This window comes from Pieris napi, chromosome 19, assembly GCF_905475465.1.
Source record: "Pieris napi chromosome 19, ilPieNapi1.2, whole genome shotgun sequence".
In the NCBI taxonomy this organism is placed as follows: Eukaryota; Metazoa; Arthropoda; class Insecta; order Lepidoptera; family Pieridae; genus Pieris; species Pieris napi.
In genome coordinates, this window is record NC_062252.1 from 11,524,722 (window position 1) to 11,551,131 (window position 26,410).

General features: G+C 32.4%; 1 protein-coding gene and 1 long non-coding RNA gene across 4 annotated transcripts in view; one reads left to right on the top strand and one right to left on the bottom strand.

Annotated features, from left to right (window-relative positions):
* Positions 1 to 25,944, bottom strand: part of LOC125059023 (NADPH oxidase 5) — a 32,410-nt gene extending 6,466 nt beyond the window's left edge. Inside the window, exons 1-8 of one of the 3 annotated variants that reach the window (XM_047663172.1) lie at positions 25,890 to 25,944; positions 24,453 to 24,877; positions 6,070 to 6,164; positions 5,758 to 5,869; positions 5,434 to 5,531; positions 1,029 to 1,149; positions 636 to 786; positions 74 to 284 (exon numbers count right to left, since the gene is read on the bottom strand). In XM_047663172.1, coding sequence (XP_047519128.1) covers positions 74 to 284; positions 636 to 786; positions 1,029 to 1,149; positions 5,434 to 5,531; positions 5,758 to 5,869; positions 6,070 to 6,164; positions 24,453 to 24,785 — 1,121 coding nt within the window. In that variant the 5' untranslated portion in view covers positions 24,786 to 24,877; positions 25,890 to 25,944. Of the gene's footprint in view, positions 1 to 73; positions 285 to 635; positions 787 to 1,028; positions 1,150 to 5,433; positions 5,532 to 5,757; positions 5,870 to 6,069; positions 6,165 to 24,452; positions 25,045 to 25,889 lie in introns of those variants that run through there. The other 2 variants (XM_047663170.1, XM_047663171.1) reach the window with 2 other exon arrangements.
* On the top strand, positions 1,860 to 3,430 carry LOC125059033. The gene is made up of 3 exons (XR_007118603.1): positions 1,860 to 1,985; positions 2,124 to 2,293; positions 3,376 to 3,430. It is a non-coding gene; the product is annotated as an uncharacterized LOC125059033 (long non-coding RNA).
* Positions 25,945 to 26,410: the final 466 nt, after the last annotated feature.

Sequence of the window (26,410 nt, forward strand, 5' to 3'; positions counted from 1 at the left end):
TAAGAGAGAGATAGATACTGTACTATATATACGTAATACTATCAAAAAATTCTGTATGCCTAATATTGTTCACCTAATTGAAAGATTTTCCAGCAACCCTCCATGCTTACTGAGCTGGTCTCTCAAGGCCTCATACGTTATAGCTCCTCTGCCTTCAAGGTCAGCATCGCAAAACATGGCCTCCGTCAGGTCACAGAGCTGTTCCTCGCTGAAGTGCATCCCGTTCTCATGCATACAAGCTCTCATCACTTCTTGCAGCTCATTTTGTTGGATAAGACCGTCGCCTGATATTAAAGATTCATTTATATCATCTGTTTCATAGGTACTATCATTCCACAACAAAAGCTAGTTATCAACAAGTCACCAATTAACATTTAATACAAACTTATTTTGATATCTCACGTCATCCTAATTAATTATATAGACTTTTCTAAATTAACTCCATAATTAGCATTTAACATTTCGATGCTTAAGGTAGTAAGGTATAAAAACAGTAAAATAATGTTAAATGTTTATCAAAAAAGCAAAAACTTATGTTATAAACAATAGCATACTACAGCATAAAATATTAATTCGTAAACATGGAACCAACTTCGAGGTGCATTACTTAAATTGTAAATATTTTTTAAACTTACCGTCAACATCGTAAACCTTGAAAAGAAATCGAATCTTGTCCTCGGGGGTCTGACGGCCGAAGCGATGAACAGCAGCTATGAACTCTTGCAACGAAATAGCCCCTGAGTTGTCCTCATCGAATATTTGAAACACACGCTTTGTGAAGAAAGACTGCAAATCAGAAACACCAATAGATGTAAATGACTCTTCTTCAAGCGCAAGTCCAATAAGTTGGTCATAAAAATACATCTCATTTGCGTCTAATTCAAAATGACTATTTTTTATTATCTGCAGTCATGCTTTAACAAAATTGTAAAAAATCAATTTATTTATATTACATAAAGAACACATATACGCAGTACAAAAAAGAAATACATGATAAAACTCACGAATGATAATGCTTTAAAACTTACATTCTTGGAGACGAATATTTTCTGAAAGTGTTCACTGGTGATCTCCCGCTGGTCTCCTACAGTCTCACGAAAGAGCTGCTCAAGCCGATCGACGCTGGATTGGTCGATACCCGCCCGTGGCCTGCAAAAATAATTCAATAAAGGGCATTATATATTTATTTATTTACACTTGATTACCTTATACAAAAACATACATATAAAAAAAGCAGGTTACATAAGTTATAACTTATAAGGCAACGGGCGGCCTTATCGCTAACAAGCGATTTCTTCCAGGCAACCCTTATCAACAGAAAAGAAACAAGTTTAACCACTTTTTATCACACATGTTTCTGAAATATTATTAAACCCAAGTTGATGAATATTTTAATTAATAATTAATAACATTTTATTTTACTAAATCATCGTTTCTCAATTGGGGGGTCAACTTTGTGTAAAGGGCGTCGCAGTCTGTTAAAAATAATAAATACAAACTACATATAGGTACAAAATATTCGATTATTAAAGGAATGAATAATTATAGTGTAGTGTTATAAAATTAATTATAATTTTACAGTGACGTGGTCGCAGCCCTGCGATTCTGTAACTCACTGTTATTCCGTGAGTCCACTACGCAGTAACAGCGCTCCCTTCGTCACTGACGTAATTTTTGGAATCTCATGGTATTCTGTTAAGAAATTTTACATTACGTCTTGATAAGTGGAGGGAGGTAACCTAGTGAGTTGTTGTCTATTAATATCGTGACAATTGACTCATTTTATTTTATAAAAAGAGTTAATTGTCAAAATTTTCATCATACATAAACAAAATATTTTTAATAAAACAAAATGGTTGACGACGAATGTAGAATATTAACAAAAAGATAAACTGAAAATATCTCAAAAATGATTTATCTGATGGAAAATAATAGAATAGCGAGGAAAATTATTAAAACCCATCTGGCAATGGGGCCGCTTAAAGGTAAGTAGTGAGTTTATTTATTAGTAAATCGTAAGTTACGTATTTTGTTTATTTATACTTCGTATTTACCCGACAACTGACCAGCCGTGGTGTACCTATATGAGCGAAAGCAACTTAAAAACATTAATTATTTTTCAGCACGAAACAAGGTATACCTAACATGTGGATATATTGTAAAAAATTTAAGAATATTATCTTAACAAAAAGATTATTATGTCTCGCTAAAAGTGATTCTCTCAGCAAATGGTCTAAGGATTCAAATTAAACAGGATGGATAGGTATCTTCAATTTTCAAAATATTACTAAAGGTGAATACCAATGTTTTCATATAATATTTTGTTGAATAATAAAGAAGAAAAATTAGTGTTTATATATTTATTCATTTGTGTAAGTGCAAGTGTTGGTACTTTTTAGATGCCACGAAACTACTATTGCAACCTTTTTAAGTGATTCAGAGGTCAAACACACAACAACAATATTACCTATGTTTTTACTAACACTCTTAAACACTGAATTCTATTAAAACTATTTTAGAAATATAATAACTATCATAGTAAATAAATAGGAATAAGCAGTGTCTAGAAAAATAGCTAACAAAGTTTGTTTGTTTGATGGCAAATTTGAAGTCAAATGTAATAGGTTAAATCGAAGCGACATTGTAAAGAATAATTAAATTGTTGGTTAAAAATGTCAAATATAAAAGATATTTTTAGGTTTTCTAACTTCAAATTCCATTCATGAAATATAAGAAGTATTAATTTTAATTGATCAAGTTGAATTTAATTTAATTTTTCAGATTTCAGAACACAAGTATAAATAATCATGTTAGGTATGTTGGATCAAATATATAAGCTTTCAGTTGCTCAAATTCATACCATTTCAAGTGATCAATGTTAATTTTAAATGTTGGAAATGACATTGCCATAACTTATTTAATAAACATAGAAGCAATCAAAAGATAGTTATTGCTGCTGACTACACTTTAGCACTAAACATAGCCTTTATGGGTTCTGGATTTGTTTCATTAATAAATAATTGTTTTTAAAGTACATACTTGGATTTGGATTTTTGAGTAAATATAGGTGTGCTCAAGATTTTTTTATTCATAGTACTGAATCAAATACTGTGTGCGAAATTACTAAGCCTTGTTACCATAAAACTTTTAATAATATTTGGCTTAGTTATAATATTATCAAACATGTTTTTAAGATACTTTACTTAGAAATACAAAGATATCCCATATATAAGTTTTTGTGTGTTTTATGCAAGTTTTTTTATTATTTTCCTTAACTTTACAATAATTCAATTGCTACGCAATATTATTGTGTCAGTACAGTGACCTACCACATCTCCCTATTTACAATTTTAACAGATAACCATTGTATTACAGCCATCAGCGGTAGTTGTCAAGAATGAGGAAGAAAATGACCAATTATTGAAATGTTAAGAAGAGATATTAAACCGAGACCACTAATCTATTTTGAATGCAGTTTGGACAACTATGATTTTTATATGAAAAATTGTATTACCGTGTTTAAGATAATTGTGTACTTCATAATATTTTTTTTGTATCTAATAATATTGTTATATTAATAAAATGATTAATTAAATCTACCACTTATTTAATGACTGCCTATAGAAAACGTAGTAACCGAGTTAAATACATAGCTAAGCCGAAATGAAAAATATATAAGCCATGTTACTTTATAGGTTAATAAAAGAACAATATAATAACTTACACATTTAATTTAATGATTATAGTAAACTTTTAACACACTACAAAATAACTTTCAGTAAAACAAACTTAAGTTTAATAAAACTAATTCAAACCCAGCCTCACATAGAGCTAATCAATAACATCTACTTTATTTTGTAGACAAATATATTTATTTTAATATATTTCCTAATTAGTTTGTAAAAAGTAATAGTTATGAACGATAAATTTAAAAAAGCTTAATAAGTACTTAAACCATCATGTATGTAATGATGGTATTTCATACTTGTGTAAAGCAGAATAATGTTTTTATCCAAAACCTTAATGTTATATCAATATATTTTATAAAAATATAGGAACCGAAATTGTACTGTGTTATCATTTATTATAAATTGAAGGATAAGTAGTCGAAATTCAATAATTTGAAAATGTCTGCACTATTGTGTCTTTTTATATCCAGGGGCCTTGTTGTATGATACAAATGTAATATTCTTCTTCTTCAAAGGCAGAATGTATTTTTCTATCAGGAATTTTGAACATTTGGGCATCTCTGAAATTATTAGATTTATAATTTTAGTATAGTAGAAAAATACAAATATATTACAAAATTTACCTATCTTAACATATTTATCGTTTTCTGTTCGACTTATCTCTGCTGGAGACAAGATTTTTATATTTTTAATGCTAAAATAATCAAAATGTTTACCTTAGATCATCTATTTACTAGACTCTTCGTTCATCTCAGCTCATCTCAGTTCTCTCATATGCTATGTTCTAGGTTTCGTCAACATCATATAATTTCTAGAGTATTGGAAAAGAGCGATAGTAACCAACGCCGAGAAATCAATTGGTCGTTTCGTGCCTACATTTTCTTCGCCATCTATAGATATTATATTAAGAATTTTTTAGTGGTTTACATCATTTATTTCTTGAAATAGAGGTTTAAACTTTTAAAGTGGAAACGGGCCTTCTGTAACAATAACAAAGTTCTATTTCACGAAGCTTAATGTTTATACTTTATATATATAATTTTTTCGTAAAATAATGCTGTATTATAAATATTATTTTATAAACATACCCCAAGATACATATAGATTGTCCTATGTTAGAATATTTTCACATAAAACAAGTTTTAACTTCGCTAAAAATGGCTAACTCACTGGTAAATGACGATTTCAGCGAGGGAAGAGCAACTTTTAATTTGACGTACAAAATGTACATTTAAGTGAGATGAGATGTCAAATGGTATGTATCAGAATACCAAATACTAACAATTTTGGAGCGTAAGTGTAGCAGTGCCAAATTTTAGTTCCAAATGTGAACAATCTCATTTGAGCGGCGCTTTTGTCGCGGTTATTGTTTATCAGAATACCAAATTGTAACATGACACCGAAACGAACGATTTGACAGCAAAAATCAGCGCTGAGGGTGTGTGAAGCGAGTTACAGAATCGCAGGGCAGGACTTTTTGGTGTTTCGTGGGTCGCGACATAAAAGTCGTTGAGAAACGATGTCCTAGATGATAGTGCTTAGAAATTTCACAACCTCAAGAGAGGGCTGTTATAGTCATTACAAATAATTAACATTTTTTTAAGTTTCATTGAAACTTAAGGAAAATTGAAGAAAAAAATTAATAATTGAAGAAAACGTACAATAAATCTTGCTTTTCCAAAATACATAGCCTCACATCTATGAATAACTTGAAGCTGTAATTATATATTGCAGGTGCATTTACCTTGAAGTGCTGACAGCGGAAAGGAAGTCCATTATCTCGTCGGCTGTTACCGCTCCGTCACCATCAGAGTCTACCGCGACTAGGAGCTTTTTAGTGACCTAAACAAGTCGTAAAACTTTAAATTACTACTGAATATCATCTTTGGTTTCTTACCACGTTGACCACGCCTGTTGTAGAGCACCCGCAAGGACGAGTTAAACAAATAATGTAATAAAGAAATTTTATTTAAATTATTCAAATCGATTCATGAGTTTTTGTTATAATTATTTAAAAAAACGGAATATTCTTTAAAATAACAATAAAATAAATCATTTGATTTTTTACCACTTTATTCTTTAGTATGAGCTGGAAGGAGTCTGGTGTGACGACCCCCTCACCACACAACACATAGGCCACGCTCTCAACCTGTTCCACAAAATCTAGCTGCTTCTCTTCTCTGAAAAAAAAAAGACGATAATAAGACTTAGCTCTCGAAACCTCCATAACCCAAGACATCTCTTAATGAAATAACAATGAGATGGTTTTTTTAGTCCCTTTTACTACTTACCTAAATCTCACAATAACTAGTAATTATTGGTTATTATACGAAAAAAATTATATTATACTTAAAATCTGTTATAATAAAAACGTACTTACGTCAATCTCTCCTTGAGGAACTCAATCCAGTCCTCTTGGATCAGGTAGTCTTTGCCTTCTACATCAAACAGTCGAAATATTTTGTCCAAGAAGCCCTGGAAAATCTCACTTTAATTATTAAATTGGATTTTGTGGAAATCCTAAATCTTACTGAAAAGTTTCAGATTGAAAGATAATTAGATTCCTTTAAATATATATACATCAAAAATTAAAATAAAATGCGTAACTATCACAATAACCACTGACAACTACTAAACGCTTTCTCAGAAAACAAATTTATTGTACAAGTACTTGTTAATAAAAGTTTCACATCTACCTTCACTTAGCTAATTCTAAAATTATACATCAAACTACTCGTTCAAAACACCCGGTAACTTAAGCCTGCACTGAAATTTCCACAGCCATAACAAAGCTTTGATAAACATCAGTGAGCTGTCACAGTGACAATTGACATGAGAGTGAGAACACAGATTAATATTTGTTCGACTTTTAAATTATTTTTCGTAATATTTTTCATTTGAAATAAAATTTTGGAAGAAAACCGCTTAAATTGTGTTTATCGGTACGAGTTAGTACTTTTATTGCGATGAAAAGCTCAACATATATTCTACATTTATTATACATGCGTTAGTTGGTTTAGCCATAGGTTCTCAGGTATAGCTAAAAACGAAACACTTTGATAATGACCTTTATACAGGTCGAATAAATTCATTTATATCATTTCATAATATTACTACGTAAAGGAATCAATTTAGTGGCCACGTCGTGACGCGTCAAGGTGTGAAGTGTCACGATCTGGTTATCAGATGACAGATGTAACGTACGAGTTACTAATAGCGCTTTGAAGGGCTGGAATCTACAGCTGTCTATTAAGATTTTGATATTTTTCATACAAGCCAGAGACAAAATACGTTTTCTCTGATTATGCTTCCGTTACCAACGTCCGGAATTCATATGGATTGAGTCAACCACCAGTGTTTAAGCCAAGTCACTTCTTCACCACTTGGTGCGTCTTTAATAGCTATCATGAACTACGTGAGCATTAGTATTTACCCCTACTAGAGTAAATTCTGGAGATTGGATGTGCAGCGCAGAGCTTTTTACTTACTTTGCATAACTGAACTTCGACAGTCCTAAGAGATATGACGACGGGTGTATTATGCTCTGAAAATCTAAATTGTGCACTAAGAAACCTGGCTCAGTTTTACAGGCAAATTATCTTAAGTGTATAAAACGAACGAAAGCTAAAAACCGAGTTGACGGCAGAGCTATCAAGAGTTTTGTAGATAAAGGACGAAAGTAATTTAATCGTGTAAGAATACTAGAAGCCGTATAAATTTAACGGCTGATTTCTTTAATGTGACAAACCCAAGATAAGGTTTGATCTAGAAACACTCCCAGGACTCTTATATTTTTGTTGAAATTATCTTAACAGATACAAGTTAGGAAGGAAATTAAACGACTTATTACTACAAATATTCTTGTTAAATATTTAACATTTACGATGCTTTTATAATTAAAATATTTGGATCAAATTCGATAAGGTTTTGGTTGAATTTTCATTGTTTTCATTATTTTGTTGTATTACAGCTATTTCAGTAGTAAGAAATACAATATAATTTTTTATAACTGTTCATTTAGTAATAGAAGTCGCAGACGTTAGATAGTTTTATATAAAGTTAATTAGCTTTAATCCGACCTCAGATATGTAGATCAATGCTACGGAGTGACGTACACTGATTTATTGACACGTATAACATGTAAATATATGTTAGCGCTTACGATCAATTAAAATAATTACTCCTCAGAGGAAATGCCAATACGTATGGCAGATTTTAAGCGAGATCTTATATAATAATCAGAGACACTTATATAATATTTAGTTTTATTATGTATTTCATTAATTATATGAGTTAAATACACAAATCCAGTCAAATTTAAAAGGCTTGCTATGATAATAGTTCGGATATTTCCTTCGCTTATACAGAAAAAACAAACTCGTAAACACTTATTTATTACAAATTGTACAAGAAATTAACAGTACTTATTTATATTTAATTTATAAAACTTTAACTTATATTGAGGGTTTTTCTATATATACATTGACTAATCGAAAAATATAAGACTGATTAAATGATCAAAGTTATCTAACGTCAAAACATAACACATCTGCAGCCGCCGCAGTCGAGTAAATGTATCAAAAGATAAAATCAAGATACACTATTAAATATATATCAATGTCATCTGAACATCGTAATCGAAGTACTGGCTTTAATGCTTATTTCGTGACGAGGAGATTAAGATCGTACGTCTGTCACAGAACAGCGTACACGAGCGACCGATAAATCGCAAACATGTGCCCTATTAAGACCTAACTATCAAATAAAATATCATGGCATTACCATTTTATGTTTAACATAACTAAATCTTATTAAAAATAAAATATGTTTACTATGGAATATAAGATACAGGTATCACTTATTCCACGTCATTAAATTTGAATCTGTAGGCATCCCTACTCATCGGTAAAGAAGGCAGAGGGTGTAGACCGAGAGAAAAAGCCGGCAGCGGCGTAAAAAAACTCTCGGTACTCTTTTAAAATAGAAAATCATCAAACAACACTTATTTTAAAACAAACATCGCAAATTAATTAGAAGTAGCCTGTCTAGCACTAGTCCCAGGCCCTTTTGTCAATTAGATAATCGTTAACTTTATTTATTGTTAAAATAATAATAATACTCGTAAATAGTTATTATTATTGTCGATAGGCTTTTTATTTATCAAAGCGGTCGTAGAAAGTAAGTCTCTCGTCTGCACTGAGCTAAAAAATATGAGAGATAGATGTGTTGCGCCATTCGACGACACATTGTCTTCCAACAGGTTTATGTGTTAAATACTTTATTAATACACGAGTTCTTGATTTAATTTCCGTTGCCCTTTGCGCGCATATTTGATTTTTTTCAACTTTTTGTCGCCATAAGTCCTACTAAGACAGTTAGTTACACGTCAATTGTATTTCGTTACTTTGTTGCCAACGGAACCTGAATTTTTTAGGACGTATACGTATATATATAGGAATAGAAAATGTAGAAAATCTTATTGTGACTGGCAGAGTGGAGGACACTAGACCTCGAGGCCGACTCGCTGGACCGATCAAGTAAAAGCCCTTACAGGAATTATCATCACCCAGGCGCTGGACAAGACAGGGAGGGGTAGAGGAAATTGTGTGGCGACACTAACATCAGAAATGAAGAGTTCCGATTTCACTTTATGCCTAAAATTTATTAAATTATTTTTACTTTGGAGTTATTTTCATAAACAAATTGTTGAACGATTCTTCACGATATTCACTATTTTTCGATATTTTTCTTTGAATATTTCCAATGTCTACGGCTGTCATAAATGGAAGTATTAGCTTCTCTTTGCGACCCTTTTAGGTTCTAATGAGGCACCGAATGCTTATGTGTAATGTGTATGTCGCTAAAGTAATTTTATACCGCATTAGGTATAATATTGAATTTTAAATTTTAATAGCATTTATGTCTACATCGGTGTCACCATCGGTTTTGCCTGATTAGCTTCAAGTTACGCATGCAAAAAATATCTTTATAACGTATCGAAGCGCATAAAATAAAATATAATAATAATAATAAGTACAGTAAACAAATATTGACATATTAAAAAAATGCAGATAACAAGTTTAGCTCTTTTCAATTAACGAAAGTAAATTTTATCGTTAATAAATGCGAAGGTAGCACCTTAGCGATAAATTACAAACAAAGGCCTGCTTAGCAATTACAGTAAGCTAAGAATAATCGATTCTAACGACAGGTCATTTCGTATGATCGATTGTCTATTCGACCGTTTATATCAATCATCGCGCAACGAAAGGCTCTATACAAGATTTGATGGATTCATTTTGGAACCCTAGGCACGGCTATCCTGACTTATTTTAAAACGAAGTCCCCTGGTCACCGTTTAACTGTATGAATGTGATAAATTCGAAAATTACTAAAAAGGCTTTATCAACAGCAATATATAGCGTGATTACTGTTTAGGTGTATATATTTTTTTTGTTAATTAACTGATTCACTAACGGATATATTTATTTGTAAAAACAGTTTTCGTATGCCTGTATTCTATCTAATACTATACTTGATACAATGAAACTGATATTAAGATGTTTAAATCAATGCTTGTTGCAACATCAAGTTTTCATCACAATGCGCTGTGGGCAGACAAATCGTACAAGTCGTCGGAACAAGATCCGAGCGACAGGTGACGTGGGTGTTGGCGTTGCTTCACATTCAATCATAATCACAAATGTAACCGTGTTTTTTGGCTTTCAATAAGATTCTTCTTAACTGAGTCAATAATAAATAAATATTATTTAATAGGTTTATTTAACATAAATCTCAAAATATACAACCTCACATTTTTCGCTTTTTAAATGTATGATTGAGATGTTTATAAAGTTTAAACCTAAAAAATAACATATCAAGTATTACAAAAACAAAACATTTTAGGTCTGGACCTGAGATTTTTATATCTGTTTCGTGATTTTTTTTCTAAAGCAAGTCTGACTTTTTAAGTCTAAGACTTGCCAGCTACCGCAAATAGAGAGAAAGTCAATTGGTGCACAGCCGGGGCTCGAACTTCCGAATGAGGGTCGCACGATGATGCCCAGGCCAACACCGCTCAGATATAATAAAGCCTACCTTAATGTCCAACAGAAGATCATCGTTTTCAAACAGTAGTAGACATTGTGTAGATCATAGATCATTATCACAGTAACCGGCCGCGGGTTTCCATAAAAAGTATAGAAATGAAATCATACGTCAATTGAATTACAGAAAGCTAGTGTTAAGGGTCTATTCAGATCTCGCCTAACGTTTTATTGCATAATAAATACGAAGGAATTTATATATTTTTCATCTAACAACGTGTTGATGAATGAAGTCTTTGATCGTAAATTTATAAAAAAATATATTTTGGACATAAAGTAACATTATTGACAAATAATTTACTTATTTCATCAGTGTGGCAATTCAGTAAGGAAATGTTGCTTTTTTAGTTTTATATTAATTCTGTTTTATTTAATATTTTTCAGCCTGTTGTAGAAGGAATCTTAAGGAAAATAACCGTCAGTGATTTCCTCGGTAGGGACAAGATTTTCTTTGGCTATGACGTTGAATCCGAATTGAAAGAACGGTTGACGGTATTCAATCCCCGAAAATGATTCCAAATGGTCTCAACTACAAAAACTATTCACTATAAACGAGTTATCTTTTTGATTATGGTTTACTTATAAAGATTTCTGTTGTTTATCCATTCACATTTCTAGTTATTAACGGGTTTTATTTTACCGAAACCTACATCCTTACATTATGTTTTACCAACAAAAAACACTTTATTAATTTAAGTTTAATGATAGTTACGGTGAGATGTGTCAGTGCCTTTAGCTTATGAATAAAAACCTGCAAACATGTTGGAGTGAACTGAGCTCGTTACCGCTGTTCATTAGGGGATAATTGGAATTTATCATATAAATATGTCCAATACGTCTCAACTTAGAATATTTTAACGTCCATTGGGTACAGAATAAGGTGATCTGATATTTTGTTTATTTAGTACTTACATAATTATTTCCATAGAAAATCTTGCAACTTTGCTAAGAGTTACATTTTTATTCCATGTTTGTTCTACACGGCGGCAGAAGAGAGTGGCACTTATTGTATATTAACTCTCTTTTGCCTTTGTTTAAACTATTTTTATCCTGTTATTTATCTTTTAATATCAACTGGCGCAACTGTTTGTATTAATCTGTGTCCCCCACAGCCGCATATAAATCTGTCAAGCCCATGTCGAGCAATGTTGACTAGCAGCCATTATAATTGCCAATTCTGTATGTTTCATTTGTGTTTATGATCCAAAACTGTTAGCACATGTTTAATGAACATGAGATGTATTTTTTATTACGTATGTGAAAATTTACCGTTTTTCTTCATTTTCTTCAGGTGCCAATTAATTAATATTCATAAAGGTTGGCTATTAACAAATTGAATTGCCGGGTATCATGCGCTTGTCTAAACAGTTCCTCGGTGGATGTGATGCCGGTCCACGCCTTTAAGATCCGCAACCACGACTTCTTCCTTCTACCAGCCCGTCTCTTGCCTTGAATTTTGCCCATCATTATGAGCCTCAACAAGTTGTATCGATGATGACTCAAAACGTATCCGAAATGCGACTTTCCGTATTTCAACAGTCTGCATAAAGTTTCGTGGCTAACTAAAAGATAAATGACGATGAAAAACCGTTACCAATGTTAAGACACATTTTATTCACAAAATTAATCTATCATTAATGCATTGCTGCATTGAGATGCCGATCACTCCGGCCTACTTCAGCACATCAATGGACGCATAAATCATTTATGAACCACTTCAATACAGGAGCTGTATTTTGTCTTTAAATTTATTGATTTTCAAACTTATACAGTCATTGTAACTTATGATACTGAACATGCAATAACATTCAATTTAGATTAAATGTTTCGCGTTGTCACTAAAAGGTTTTAAAAAATCTCAACATAATGTTATTCGAGGGAGGTCTTTTTAGTCGATTATGTGCACGTTAATGTTATAAGTACAAACATTCAGGCTTAATACATACATTTAACATTTGTGATCGGAAAAAATGCTTGATCTTATGGTCACATAATTAGAGCGGTGTGTTTTTATTTCTCGTTGGACGATTTCACACGTATAAGGCATGCCATTAGTTGTAATGTTTTTTTCTTAATAAGCTCTAATTATTAATTAATTATCTTTTTAGAGACATCACCTTTCAAAACTATTCAAGTGTTCTAATTGTCTTTCTAAGACAAGACAATTAATGAGAAGAGCAAGAGCTATGCAATTTTTTTTACTTTTCATTACAAAAAAAAATTAAATCAGTAATGCGATAGTTTACGATTCCTTTAAATAATGTAACAATATGGAGTACACTATTAAAATATCTCATGCATGTTATAATGCTTTGGAGAGTGCCCGCGTCTGGCTAAGCTACCATCGTCGGGCGTCCATCCAACGATATATGAAATCGCCACGCATATAAAACTTAGTAAACGTGAATGAGCAAAATATACAACCTCGGCTTGTACAGGTAGCATAAGTAATGATACTAAAATTCATTGATTACATTTCAAAATACAATATTACAGTATAGAAAACGATAACTCAATTTCTTTATCTGTCCAAGTAATGATTAACATAGCGCTATGGCGACAAAGTGAATAAATAAGGCTCCTTCCCGCGGCTCAATGAAAGGTATTTTAATGAAAACACGAACTAAAAACTTGTGTTGTACGGACATTTCTTATCTCCTTTTAGACCGCAACCACAGTGTCATAGAGTTATTTTAAATTCTTGTACTGCCTTACAAGAATATCGCCGGTAGGAATCATCCGAGGAATATTGTTTTTGTCAATACAAAGATATAGAAATGGTGTACAGCAAGAAACGGTTCGGTGGCCTTTGATACGCTTGTTTAAACAATAATTGTTTAGCTCTGTTTATTCAATTTCTAAAAAAGCTCACAATTATCAGTCGTAGGATAAGGACCATTTAAGAAATAAATTTTTTAACACAATTTCTGCGAGTGGGTTGTCATTCTTGTTTGCAACAGAGTTTTCTCTTTAGCTGTAACATAAAAAACTCCGTTACGGTCAGTACCATACTAGATACAATTAACATAGTATGCTAATTATGTTAATCACTTGTTAATTAGGATACAAGATGGCATGGACATACATGGATATGATTAATGGCGTCATGTCTCTATTAAGGATAACCAATTAATTATTGGGAGTATGTATCTAGCACCTCTTATACATGTTATAATCCGGACGATTCATTAATTTCTCTAGAAAGAATTAAATAACATTTTGAGGAGGAATGCGCAATTCAGCGACACTTCCACTGAGTTGGATCGATCTATGGCCTATAATATCGCTTTTTTAAAACCAAATAATAATAGCAATACATTACTTTACGAAAGTAAACCATCTACTCTTATTTTCCATTATCAGTATGACTTTTGTCTTTTAAAATAAAATGCAAACACTATGAAAAACGCCCTTTGTATTTCTTTAAAATTTGAAAAATATCTACTAAGTATGTCATTGAATAAAGAATCAAAATATATTCATATATGTCATACAATGTACACTCATGTATAAACTATTTATATAATTAAAATGCTTCTAAAATAAGAGGACTAAAATCTTATTCAAACTAAATCAATATTCAGACGTATCAAATAGAAACATACATAAAGAATAAATCTCATAAATTAAAAAACTTCTCCCGAGAAAACGACTTTAAAATATAGGAAACGATAAAATAGTAAAAAAAAGTTATCAGCGGCTGTTTTAATGCTCTGAACATGGAATGTATGAATAGGGTAAGGTGTGACAAGAGTCCAGACACATCAACATTACATATCCTGCCCTTCGTGAGAATGCTTTTTCTCTCGGTACAAAACCTACAAAATAATAAATGGTATTAATAAACAAAATGAGACTACATTTTCGTTCAATTTTTTCAATAAAATAATTATCAACAAGCAATTCTTTTTGCGTTAGGATTTGCTCTGTAGTTCAATCATAAATTGAATTTAAAAAAAAAAATGGTTTTGTGGACACGTTAGCCCCGTCTCACATCCCTCGGAAAAGAACAAAAGCTGGCGTGGGCGCACAGCAGGTGAAGATAATAAACGGCATAAATATAATAAGTGTATTTCCTCCAACTTTGATTTGGTTCCTATTGGAGTACAGCCTTGCGATTCTGTAACTCACTTTTCGAACTCTCACTGCGGTTTTCACAGCGGCGGTCACGCTTAAATCAGTCTTAAAGCAGTCATTTGACGATTTGGCATTCTGATAAGGAGGGAGCTTGTAGTTTATTGTTTATGCTTCACGACTGATTTGAGCGCGACCGCCGCTGCAAAAATCGCTGTGAGAGTTCGAGAAGAGAGTTACAGAATCGCAAGGCAGACTCTTGGGCCGTGGGGTTCAAGTGGACATACGTTAACTTGAGATTCATGTTGGTGCCTGGTATATAGTACCGGTGACACCAGGTCTGTTTACCTCGTTTACCGAATAAATATCGCAATATAGAGAGTAAATGCCGCCATTAAAGGTACACAGGGACTAAAATTTGTATTATTTCTAGAAAGGTTAAGTATAATACTAATTTAATACATTAAATAAAATAAAAATCTACTACAGAAAAAAAAACTACTTTTAATTAATTCAGTTACAGTGCGCGCGTTGAACTTTTTTCATTAAAAAAGTTACTTATAAATCTCTATTGAGTTAATTGTACAATTTTAATTCCGTATAACATTGATTAAAAATATATCATTTATTAATTACTTCAAGCAATCCAATCAGTCGTTGATTTAAACCTTCAAAAGCCGCCAAATGTTGCTTTAGACTGAGATCATATCAATTTCAATGTTATCTACATTATTTAATAGATCCACTTTCTGTTAGGGGCACAACAAACATTTGCAATATCAGCAAATACATTTCTATGTATAAATTATATTCACATAGAACTTCCAATTAAACCGAGTTTTTCAATTCAGTCAAGTTTTAAAGTAAAATTAAATTGATGTTTTAAAGTTTAACTAAGGATTCAGGGTTAAACATGATTTTATTTTCGTCACGATGTCTGATAGTTGAGTTGATAATAATATTCTCGTATTTACGAAGCGAATGTGTGGAGTCCCTCACATCGTGAGTGCCCGTCACTTGTTGACCTTAAAGTAATATTTTGACACTATTTTTACACACGTTATTCAATAATTATCTTCTCAAAGTGCTGACGCAAAAATTAACGAAACTGCATTGCGTTATTATAGCAATTAGATAAATTGTTCAATCGGTTTTAATATGTATATCGTATAGTGAAAAAAATGATATTATGTTAGAATACAAACATAAGTGTATTGTTCGTTCGATAAAACGCCCGGACTTCTTTTCATACACTGAAAAAAGTACTATGTTCTTGCCAAATTATTATCAAATTGTGGGGTTGACACTTATTCTGTTACATCTGGTAGTAGCACTATACGACTGTGAGTGGACTATTAAAGAAAACACAAGAAGAGGCTTCGAAGCTGTTGAGATGTGGTATTACCGACGCATACTTCGCATCAGCTGGATCCAGGGAAAGAGTACTTCAACAGATCGGGATTACACGAAACTTTATGCAGACTGTTGAAATACGGAAAGTCGCATTTCGGATACGTTTTGAGTCATCATCGATACAACTTGTTGAGGCTCATAATGATGGGCAAAATTCAAGGCAAGAGACGGGCTGGTAGAAGGAAGAAGTCGTGGTTGCGGATCTTAAAGGCGTGGACCGGCATCACATCCACCGAGGAACTGTTTAGACAAGCGCATGATACCCGGCAATTCAATTAATTAATATTCATAAAGGTTGGCTATTAACAAATTGAATTGCCGGGTATCATGCGCTTGTCTAAACAGTTCCTCGGTGGATGTGATGCCGGTCCACGCCTTTAAGATCCGCAACCACGACTTCTTCCTTCTACCAGCCCGTCTCTTGCCTTGAATTTTGCCCATCATTATGAGCCTCAACAAGTTGTATCGATGATGACTCAAAACGTATCCGAAATGCGACTTTCCGTATTTCAACAGTCTGCATAAAGTTTCGTGTAATCCCGATCTGTTGAAGTACTCTTTCCCTGGATCCAGCTGATGCGAAGTATGCGTCGGTAATACCACATCTCAACAGCTTCGAAGCCTCTTCTTGTGTTTTCTTTAATAGTCCACTCACAGTCGTATAGTGCTACTACCAGATGTAACAGAATAAGTGTCAACCCCACAATTTGATAATAATTTGGCAAGAACATAGTACTTTTTTCAGTGTATGAAAAGAAGTCCGGGCGTTTTATCGAACGAACAATACACTTATGTTTGTATTCTAACATAATATCATTTTTTTCACTATACGATATACATATTAAAACCGATTGAACAATTTATCTAATTGCTATAATAACGCAATGCAGTTTCGTTAATTTTTGCGTCAGCACTTTGAGAAGATAATTATTGAATAACGTGTGTAAAAATAGTGTCAAAATATTACTTTAAGGTCAACAAGTGACGGGCACTCACGATGTGAGGGACTCCACACATTCGCTTCGTAAATACGAGAATATTATTATCAACTCAACTATCAGACATCGTGACGAAAATAAAATCATGTTTAACCCTGAATCCTTAGTTAAACTTTAAAACATCAATTTAATTTTACTTTAAAACTTGACTGAATTGAAAAACTCGGTTTAATTGGAAGTTCTATGTGAATATAATTTATACATAGAAATGTATTTGCTGATATTGCAAATGTTTGTTGTGCCCCTAACAGAAAGTGGATCTATTAAATAATGTAGATAACATTGAAATTGATATGATCTCAGTCTAAAGCAACATTTGGCGGCTTTTGAAGGTTTAAATCAACGACTGATTGGATTGCTTGAAGTAATTAATAAATGATATATTTTTAATCAATGTTATACGGAATTAAAATTGTACAATTAACTCAATAGAGATTTATAAGTAACTTTTTTAATGAAAAAAGTTCAACGCGCGCACTGTAACTGAATTAATTAAAAGTAGTTTTTTTTTCTGTAGTAGATTTTTATTTTATTTAATGTATTAAATTAGTATTATACTTAACCTTTCTAGAAATAATACAAATTTTAGTCCCTGTGTACCTTTAATGGCGGCATTTACTCTCTATATTGCGATATTTATTCGGTAAACGAGGTAAACAGACCTGGTGTCACCGGTACTATATACCAGGCACCAACATGAATCTCAAGTTAACGTATGTCCACTTGAACCCCACGGCCCAAGAGTCTGCCTTGCGATTCTGTAACTCTCTTCTCGAACTCTCACAGCGATTTTTGCAGCGGCGGTCGCGCTCAAATCAGTCGTGAAGCATAAACAATAAACTACAAGCTCCCTCCTTATCAGAATGCCAAATCGTCAAATGACTGCTTTAAGACTGATTTAAGCGTGACCGCCGCTGTGAAAACCGCAGTGAGAGTTCGAAAAGTGAGTTACAGAATCGCAAGGCTGTACTCCAATAGGAACCAAATCAAAGTTGGAGGAAATACACTTATTATATTTATGCCGTTTATTATCTTCACCTGCTGTGCGCCCACGCCAGCTTTTGTTCTTTTCCGAGGGATGTGAGACGGGGCTAACGTGTCCACAAAACCATTTTTTTTTTTAAATTCAATTTATGATTGAACTACAGAGCAAATCCTAACGCAAAAAGAATTGCTTGTTGATAATTATTTTATTGAAAAAATTGAACGAAAATGTAGTCTCATTTTGTTTATTAATACCATTTATTATTTTGTAGGTTTTGTACCGAGAGAAAAAGCATTCTCACGAAGGGCAGGATATGTAATGTTGATGTGTCTGGACTCTTGTCACACCTTACCCTATTCATACATTCCATGTTCAGAGCATTAAAACAGCCGCTGATAACTTTTTTTTACTATTTTATCGTTTCCTATATTTTAAAGTCGTTTTCTCGGGAGAAGTTTTTTAATTTATGAGATTTATTCTTTATGTATGTTTCTATTTGATACGTCTGAATATTGATTTAGTTTGAATAAGATTTTAGTCCTCTTATTTTAGAAGCATTTTAATTATATAAATAGTTTATACATGAGTGTACATTGTATGACATATATGAATATATTTTGATTCTTTATTCAATGACATACTTAGTAGATATTTTTCAAATTTTAAAGAAATACAAAGGGCGTTTTTCATAGTGTTTGCATTTTATTTTAAAAGACAAAAGTCATACTGATAATGGAAAATAAGAGTAGATGGTTTACTTTCGTAAAGTAATGTATTGCTATTATTATTTGGTTTTAAAAAAGCGATATTATAGGCCATAGATCGATCCAACTCAGTGGAAGTGTCGCTGAATTGCGCATTCCTCCTCAAAATGTTATTTAATTCTTTCTAGAGAAATTAATGAATCGTCCGGATTATAACATGTATAAGAGGTGCTAGATACATACTCCCAATAATTAATTGGTTATCCTTAATAGAGACATGACGCCATTAATCATATCCATGTATGTCCATGCCATCTTGTATCCTAATTAACAAGTGATTAACATAATTAGCATACTATGTTAATTGTATCTAGTATGGTACTGACCGTAACGGAGTTTTTTATGTTACAGCTAAAGAGAAAACTCTGTTGCAAACAAGAATGACAACCCACTCGCAGAAATTGTGTTAAAAAATTTATTTCTTAAATGGTCCTTATCCTACGACTGATAATTGTGAGCTTTTTTAGAAATTGAATAAACAGAGCTAAACAATTATTGTTTAAACAAGCGTATCAAAGGCCACCGAACCGTTTCTTGCTGTACACCATTTCTATATCTTTGTATTGACAAAAACAATATTCCTCGGATGATTCCTACCGGCGATATTCTTGTAAGGCAGTACAAGAATTTAAAATAACTCTATGACACTGTGGTTGCGGTCTAAAAGGAGATAAGAAATGTCCGTACAACACAAGTTTTTAGTTCGTGTTTTCATTAAAATACCTTTCATTGAGCCGCGGGAAGGAGCCTTATTTATTCACTTTGTCGCCATAGCGCTATGTTAATCATTACTTGGACAGATAAAGAAATTGAGTTATCGTTTTCTATACTGTAATATTGTATTTTGAAATGTAATCAATGAATTTTAGTATCATTACTTATGCTACCTGTACAAGCCGAGGTTGTATATTTTGCTCATTCACGTTTACTAAGTTTTATATGCGTGGCGATTTCATATATCGTTGGATGGACGCCCGACGATGGTAGCTTAGCCAGACGCGGGCACTCTCCAAAGCATTATAACATGCATGAGATATTTTAATAGTGTACTCCATATTGTTACATTATTTAAAGGAATCGTAAACTATCGCATTACTGATTTAATTTTTTTTTGTAATGAAAAGTAAAAAAAATTGCATAGCTCTTGCTCTTCTCATTAATTGTCTTGTCTTAGAAAGACAATTAGAACACTTGAATAGTTTTGAAAGGTGATGTCTCTAAAAAGATAATTAATTAATAATTAGAGCTTATTAAGAAAAAAACATTACAACTAATGGCATGCCTTATACGTGTGAAATCGTCCAACGAGAAATAAAAACACACCGCTCTAATTATGTGACCATAAGATCAAGCATTTTTTCCGATCACAAATGTTAAATGTATGTATTAAGCCTGAATGTTTGTACTTATAACATTAACGTGCACATAATCGACTAAAAAGACCTCCCTCGAATAACATTATGTTGAGATTTTTTAAAACCTTTTAGTGACAACGCGAAACATTTAATCTAAATTGAATGTTATTGCATGTTCAGTATCATAAGTTACAATGACTGTATAAGTTTGAAAATCAATAAATTTAAAGACAAAATACAGCTCCTGTATTGAAGTGGTTCATAAATGATTTATGCGTCCATTGATGTGCTGAAGTAGGCCGGAGTGATCGGCATCTCAATGCAGCAATGCATTAATGATAGATTAATTTTGTGAATAAAATGTGTCTTAACATTGGTAACGGTTTTTCATCGTCATTTATCTTTTAGTTAGCCACGTAATATGCGGTAATAATTGCAATTTATTTATAGAAATATTTAGAAAAAAGGGTGCACTTTGAATGTATATAAGTAAACTTCGGGATATGCTCCTCTAGTGACGTTTGCTATGCTTTCTTAACAAGCAGGCGAATAAGTATAGATTATCGTTAAATCGCGATAACTTTTTTATGGAATTTCAATCCCGTTACTTGGTTTTTCAGTAGGGTAGGGCGGGGCTAGTTGAGCAATTTTTCACTTGCTTGGATATAGCTCCTCAATGATAAGTCTCAATGAGTTGTTATGTGTCCTGATGGATTAGTAATTTATCCCTTAACAAAAGTGTCCATAGTATTTTTTTGTAACAAGTCCAATATAATAGCTACAGATGTTTAAATGCAGAAAGTCAAGTATGCTCAATGTACCCCATAGGTGGGGTAAGTTGAGCAAGGGTATGGGGCAAGTTGAGCACTAAGAATGTCTAGGCCAAACCATGGGTTCTATGTTAACTTAAAATGAAGTAAAATATGTCTTAGACAGTCAGCTTTTTATTGACAGAACAACAAAACAAAGAAATTTTATTTGTATAATTACCCGAAACTTGAATCAACAAAACATGAGCATCCATATCTATCCATTACTTCCGATAATTTCTAAAAAAGATTACCAAGGCTGGTGGGTTCGGGTTTTTGTATTTTTTTGTTTTAAAAACATCATCAACCATTATTTTCCGGCCATCTTATTTGCAATTCAGCTGGGTGGAATTTCAATGCCAAATTTAGCAGCATACTCTTAGGCAAGGCGATGGTCGTCTTTTGGAGATAAATTCCATTTGTAGCAAGTATTTTTTTCAAACAGTCCTCCTGTGAGGGAGGATATACTTCCCTCGGTGTTGTATAGCCCATAAATGAACCATCACCATCACCTTCATTTAATTTATTTAAAAGTCAACCCATACCGAATTCTTTAGCGGCGGTATTCACACTTTTTCCCTCATCGTGGACAGCCTTTGCAGCATTATTTAAGTATTCAGTAGTGTAAGAACATCTCCTCCTCTTGTAAGCATCCAAACAAAAATAAAAGATTCATTACTCATCAGTTGTTTAAGTCGTGGAGTTAGTTGAGCTATAGTTGCTCAACTTACCCCAACCCGGAATTTTAAAAGAAAAGTGGGATTGTAAAAAAATGCCTAGAATTAGACCCAAATCCTATTTACAAATCAAAAATACAATAACCTTCTGGAAGATTAACACTGTCCTGATTGAAAACAGAGCACATTAGACAAAGACAGACGAAAACTTGCGAAAAACAATGTTTTTACTTTTTGGTCACAAAATAATCAAAACGCCGTGACACTTCACTCACTCGTCGAGCTGCCACTAGCTATCGTGCGATGATTACCCCTCCTCCGACTCCTTCTTTTCGCTATTTGATACTCCCGCGTAAGGTGAATAGTTTCCGAGATATTTCGATTGCCCAACTTGCCCCTATGCTCAACTAGCCCCGCTCTACCCTACGTATACACATTTATATATTATATCATTCATTTCTTATCGCCCAAATGCATTATCGATTAAAAGCAAGTCTGCTGATTCAATGACTTGATGTACTTAAGCTTTTTTTCCAATTATAATGGACATTTATAAACATATGTCTTTTTAATAAAGTATTAGACAAATGGAAAGATTTTCAGTGACATAGAATACGTGTAGGTAAAATATCGATCCGTTGTCAAACAAGTAGGTCAAGATTGGCCGCCATCATTGGTCCGTGTGTGGCCAATCCTACTGCTCTAGTTGTATCCATTAAATTACTTTCAAATACTTGCATTGGATCAAAGCTTAAATGTCAATTCTTTTCAAATGTCAGAGCATCATTAGGCTCTTACTCTAACTCTACTTACTCTAAAATCCTTTGTGTTCTTATGGTCTAATTCTTCGTACCTTCATTTCTTTTACACATCGTGATTTCGTTCTTTTTTCGAAATTTGAGACTAAATAGAGAACCAGTGGGTAGCCACTGCAGTATTTCCGAACCGATTCGACTGAGGGTCCTTCAAACCAGCAACGCACTTGCTGAACCTTTTGGCAATGTGAGTGTCCATGGCCGGTGATATCATTTAACATTAGATGAGCCTCCTGCCCGTTTGCCTATTGTTACATATAAAAAAAGTAGGTAGATATGTGGTATCTCATCAAACAGTTAATTTTTCTGATAAATAAGCCTTTGTATTTTGAGCATAAGTACCATAAAACCTGCTATGCTTTTATTCGTTTTACTCTCTACACTAAGATCTTGCAATAGAAAATAACCATTGATTTGTTGTTATTGAATCCATCGATCAGCATCAGTTATCAATAAATCATTGCTATCATACATCAGTGTGCTTAATGTTTACCATTTTAGCACATTTCACTTTTTTATACAAACACGTTGATTCATTATCTCTAACACCTTTTCGAACGTGGACTATTTATTGAAGAACGAATGTTTTATAAATGTCTATTGGAGAGATAGCCGTATATCTCTCATTGGTCTAGACAATATAGTTTTACTATTTTGTCATACCTACGCTCTTTTAACTATGAATAAATATTTAATCACTATCTTTTTCCCTTGACTTTAATCACCTGGATATATAGCTCTCATAGAAATAAATGCAGTTTAAACTAAACCGGACTCGCTATATAATTTTAATTAATTTAAAAAAAAATTCAAGATAAGATATAATTTACGTTACTCAAGAATAATGTTACTTTTTTTTTAGATAATTATCCAAAATTTTGAAACTTCACTACTTAACAATATTAGTAAAGTTGTGACATAAAATATCGGACAAAAATATCAAAATTTTGAATAATTTAAATCATACAATTTGCCTTAAAACGATGTCATAATTTACCAAAGAATCTTATTAAATCGTAAAAAACAGGTTTTTATTTAATATACGTCCGGTTTGATGTCGTGCTATTTTCGGATAATAATTTACCAGAATGCCTTTATTGCGAAGCTTGTTATTTTTTAGTATCTACTTATATGAATTCTTCATTTTGGAAATTCTTCAGAAGTGATATCTAGAGAAGGTAAAAGTTCAATAATGTTGCTTGTTGTTTTATCACGTAATACCAGTTTTGGGAATATGACAATTTAATTAATGTTTTTTTATATCCTGCATTAATCATCAACTGTGAAGTTACTCCTAACCTACAGAACAACTTAATAGGGATAAGAGATAGCAACAGTTAACATTTTTAAGTTACATGAAAACCTAAATAGGTTAGTTGGCGGTAAATAAAACGGAAATTAAAGTATATATAAATGGTGGTTTTGTGTATTTTTTTCAATTTGAGTCAGGTCTTTTATTAGCCTCTATTTCGATAGCTCTTTACATACGAAAGTAGTCCGTACGGAGGTCATGTAAACTTCAATGCTGACTCGATATTACCTTAAATATTGATAAAATTACCCTTCGTTTACTTAAATGTTATCATATTCTTACGAATATCGTTACATTTCATGTAATCGAGATAAAAGTTTACCTTTGGGTAATGATTACTTTTAACAATAAAATATAGGTAGTTGTTGGATTTACTCAAGTGGCAAACAGGTTATTCTGGTATCGCAGAAACAAATAGAGCCAAGAAAAATGTTAGAAGCTTGAAACAACCTTACCTCGTCTTGAAATGTCCTATGAAGAGCATCCTTATTGTACTTCTGTTCGTTCAGCTTCAGTAGAGCCGAACACTGCCTCAACAGAGACACTCTTGCTTTCTCTTTCGCGCTCTCCTCCTCCATGAAAGATTTCCGGTGTCCAGTTCTTGGGACCCCCAACAAGTCCTTAGAACCATTCTGTACCCTGTCATGATTCATCTCTAAGCATTTGGCTCCAATCTTATTTAAGCAATTGTCAATATTTTCACTATTTTCACTATCTACGTTTCCTCTCACAAATGTATCATTTTTCCCACCATTGGATGTTTCAAACGAAGCGTTATCCGTAGACATTTTGAATTACACTTAAATACTGTTTCATTATTTCACTAATTTTTGTTTGTGTCTAATATTCAAATTAAATTAAACTAAACGCTGTCGGGTCACTAATCGATCACGATCCATGTCAGTTTGATGAGATTAATCTTAATATTATGCGCATTATAAAGATTACATCGACTTATTCATAGATGAAATAGCTGTGGCATATTTATAAATAATTTTTATAAGTATCTATTATACTAAAAGTATTTTAGCTGTAAAGTTATGCCTACTTATACAAAATATTATATGGAATATTCAGTAGACGGTTCTTCTCACTTCTAATTTCCCCAGAAATCTTTAAGGCGGTTAGGCCTTGCTTCCCATTCAAAAATATTAGAATGTACCTATGATTTTTTTTTGTTCTTTGCCGTAACATGTAAATTGCTTTGATTCTATATCTTTCAACGTTTTCGCAAAACAATAATACTAAGTATTATAAACGAAATATTAGAACTATTGTTGCGTAATTTTTGAAGACTATAAAGTAAATACATATAATAATAATTTAAACTATTGCTACATTAATTGCATTTATTGATAATATTTTATAAATATGGCACGTACTTAAAACAAAGATAATCTGCGACAATTTCGAAATAATATTTTTTTAGTTCAAATATTGTTTATCACTTTTCACATATTATAAAATTTGCAGAATTACTTTACTATAATTTATATCTAGTATGTATTTTATTCATTTATTTTAATTTAATATATAAATCATAATCAATCATACTGTAAAGTCAGCCTTAAGCAAATTTGTTTTTACCCTAAAAGCAATCAAATAAGATATCATCAATCACTATTAATTACAAGTATAAATCAAATATTATGATTATTAATGGTAGTGTCTAACTAATCTCAAACATCGACAAGCCCGCTGTTTGCCCTTTTAGGTAAAATTCAAACCTAATTTAAAGTCATATTAAATCAGTTTTAAAATCCTAAAATTATGACGTTCTTTATCGCCTTAGATGCTTAATTAAAATTATTATGGTATTTTTGTCAAAACACAAATAATACTCTCAGGTATACACAGTAGCTTATAAATTTGATATTCGAAATTCGATTTACTTTCACTTTTAAAACAACGACACGCGAGTAAGCGCGTCTCGGCCACTTTTATCACTGAAGCTAGAAGCTTGTGAGCATGGATGGATGGTGTAGATGTCTCAAATTCCCTTTGAAAGTAGGTATGTGATAAGCAAAATAGTGGCGGCTTATCTACGGAGGTCCAAAACCGATATAATTTTATCAAGTATAAAAAGAAACCTTATGTTAAGCTTTTTACAAACGTTTTGCTGGAGCTTTTAGACATTTCGGTAGGTACCTTTGCGTTATGCAACTAGCTAAAATACCAAATTCTTAATAATCCCTCTACCTTAACTACGTAAGTAATGCAGCGTCTTCTTTACTTTTCATTACTTTCGTCTCTTGCTTTAAATCTGATTCGTAATAACGTTTCGAATTAATAATATAATATTACGAAATGATATCTTACAAGCAAAATAATTAAATGAGTGTCTTATCTGGCATATGTATCTAATGAGATAATTAAATCGATATAATAATTATGTGAGTGTAAGCTGTCACTC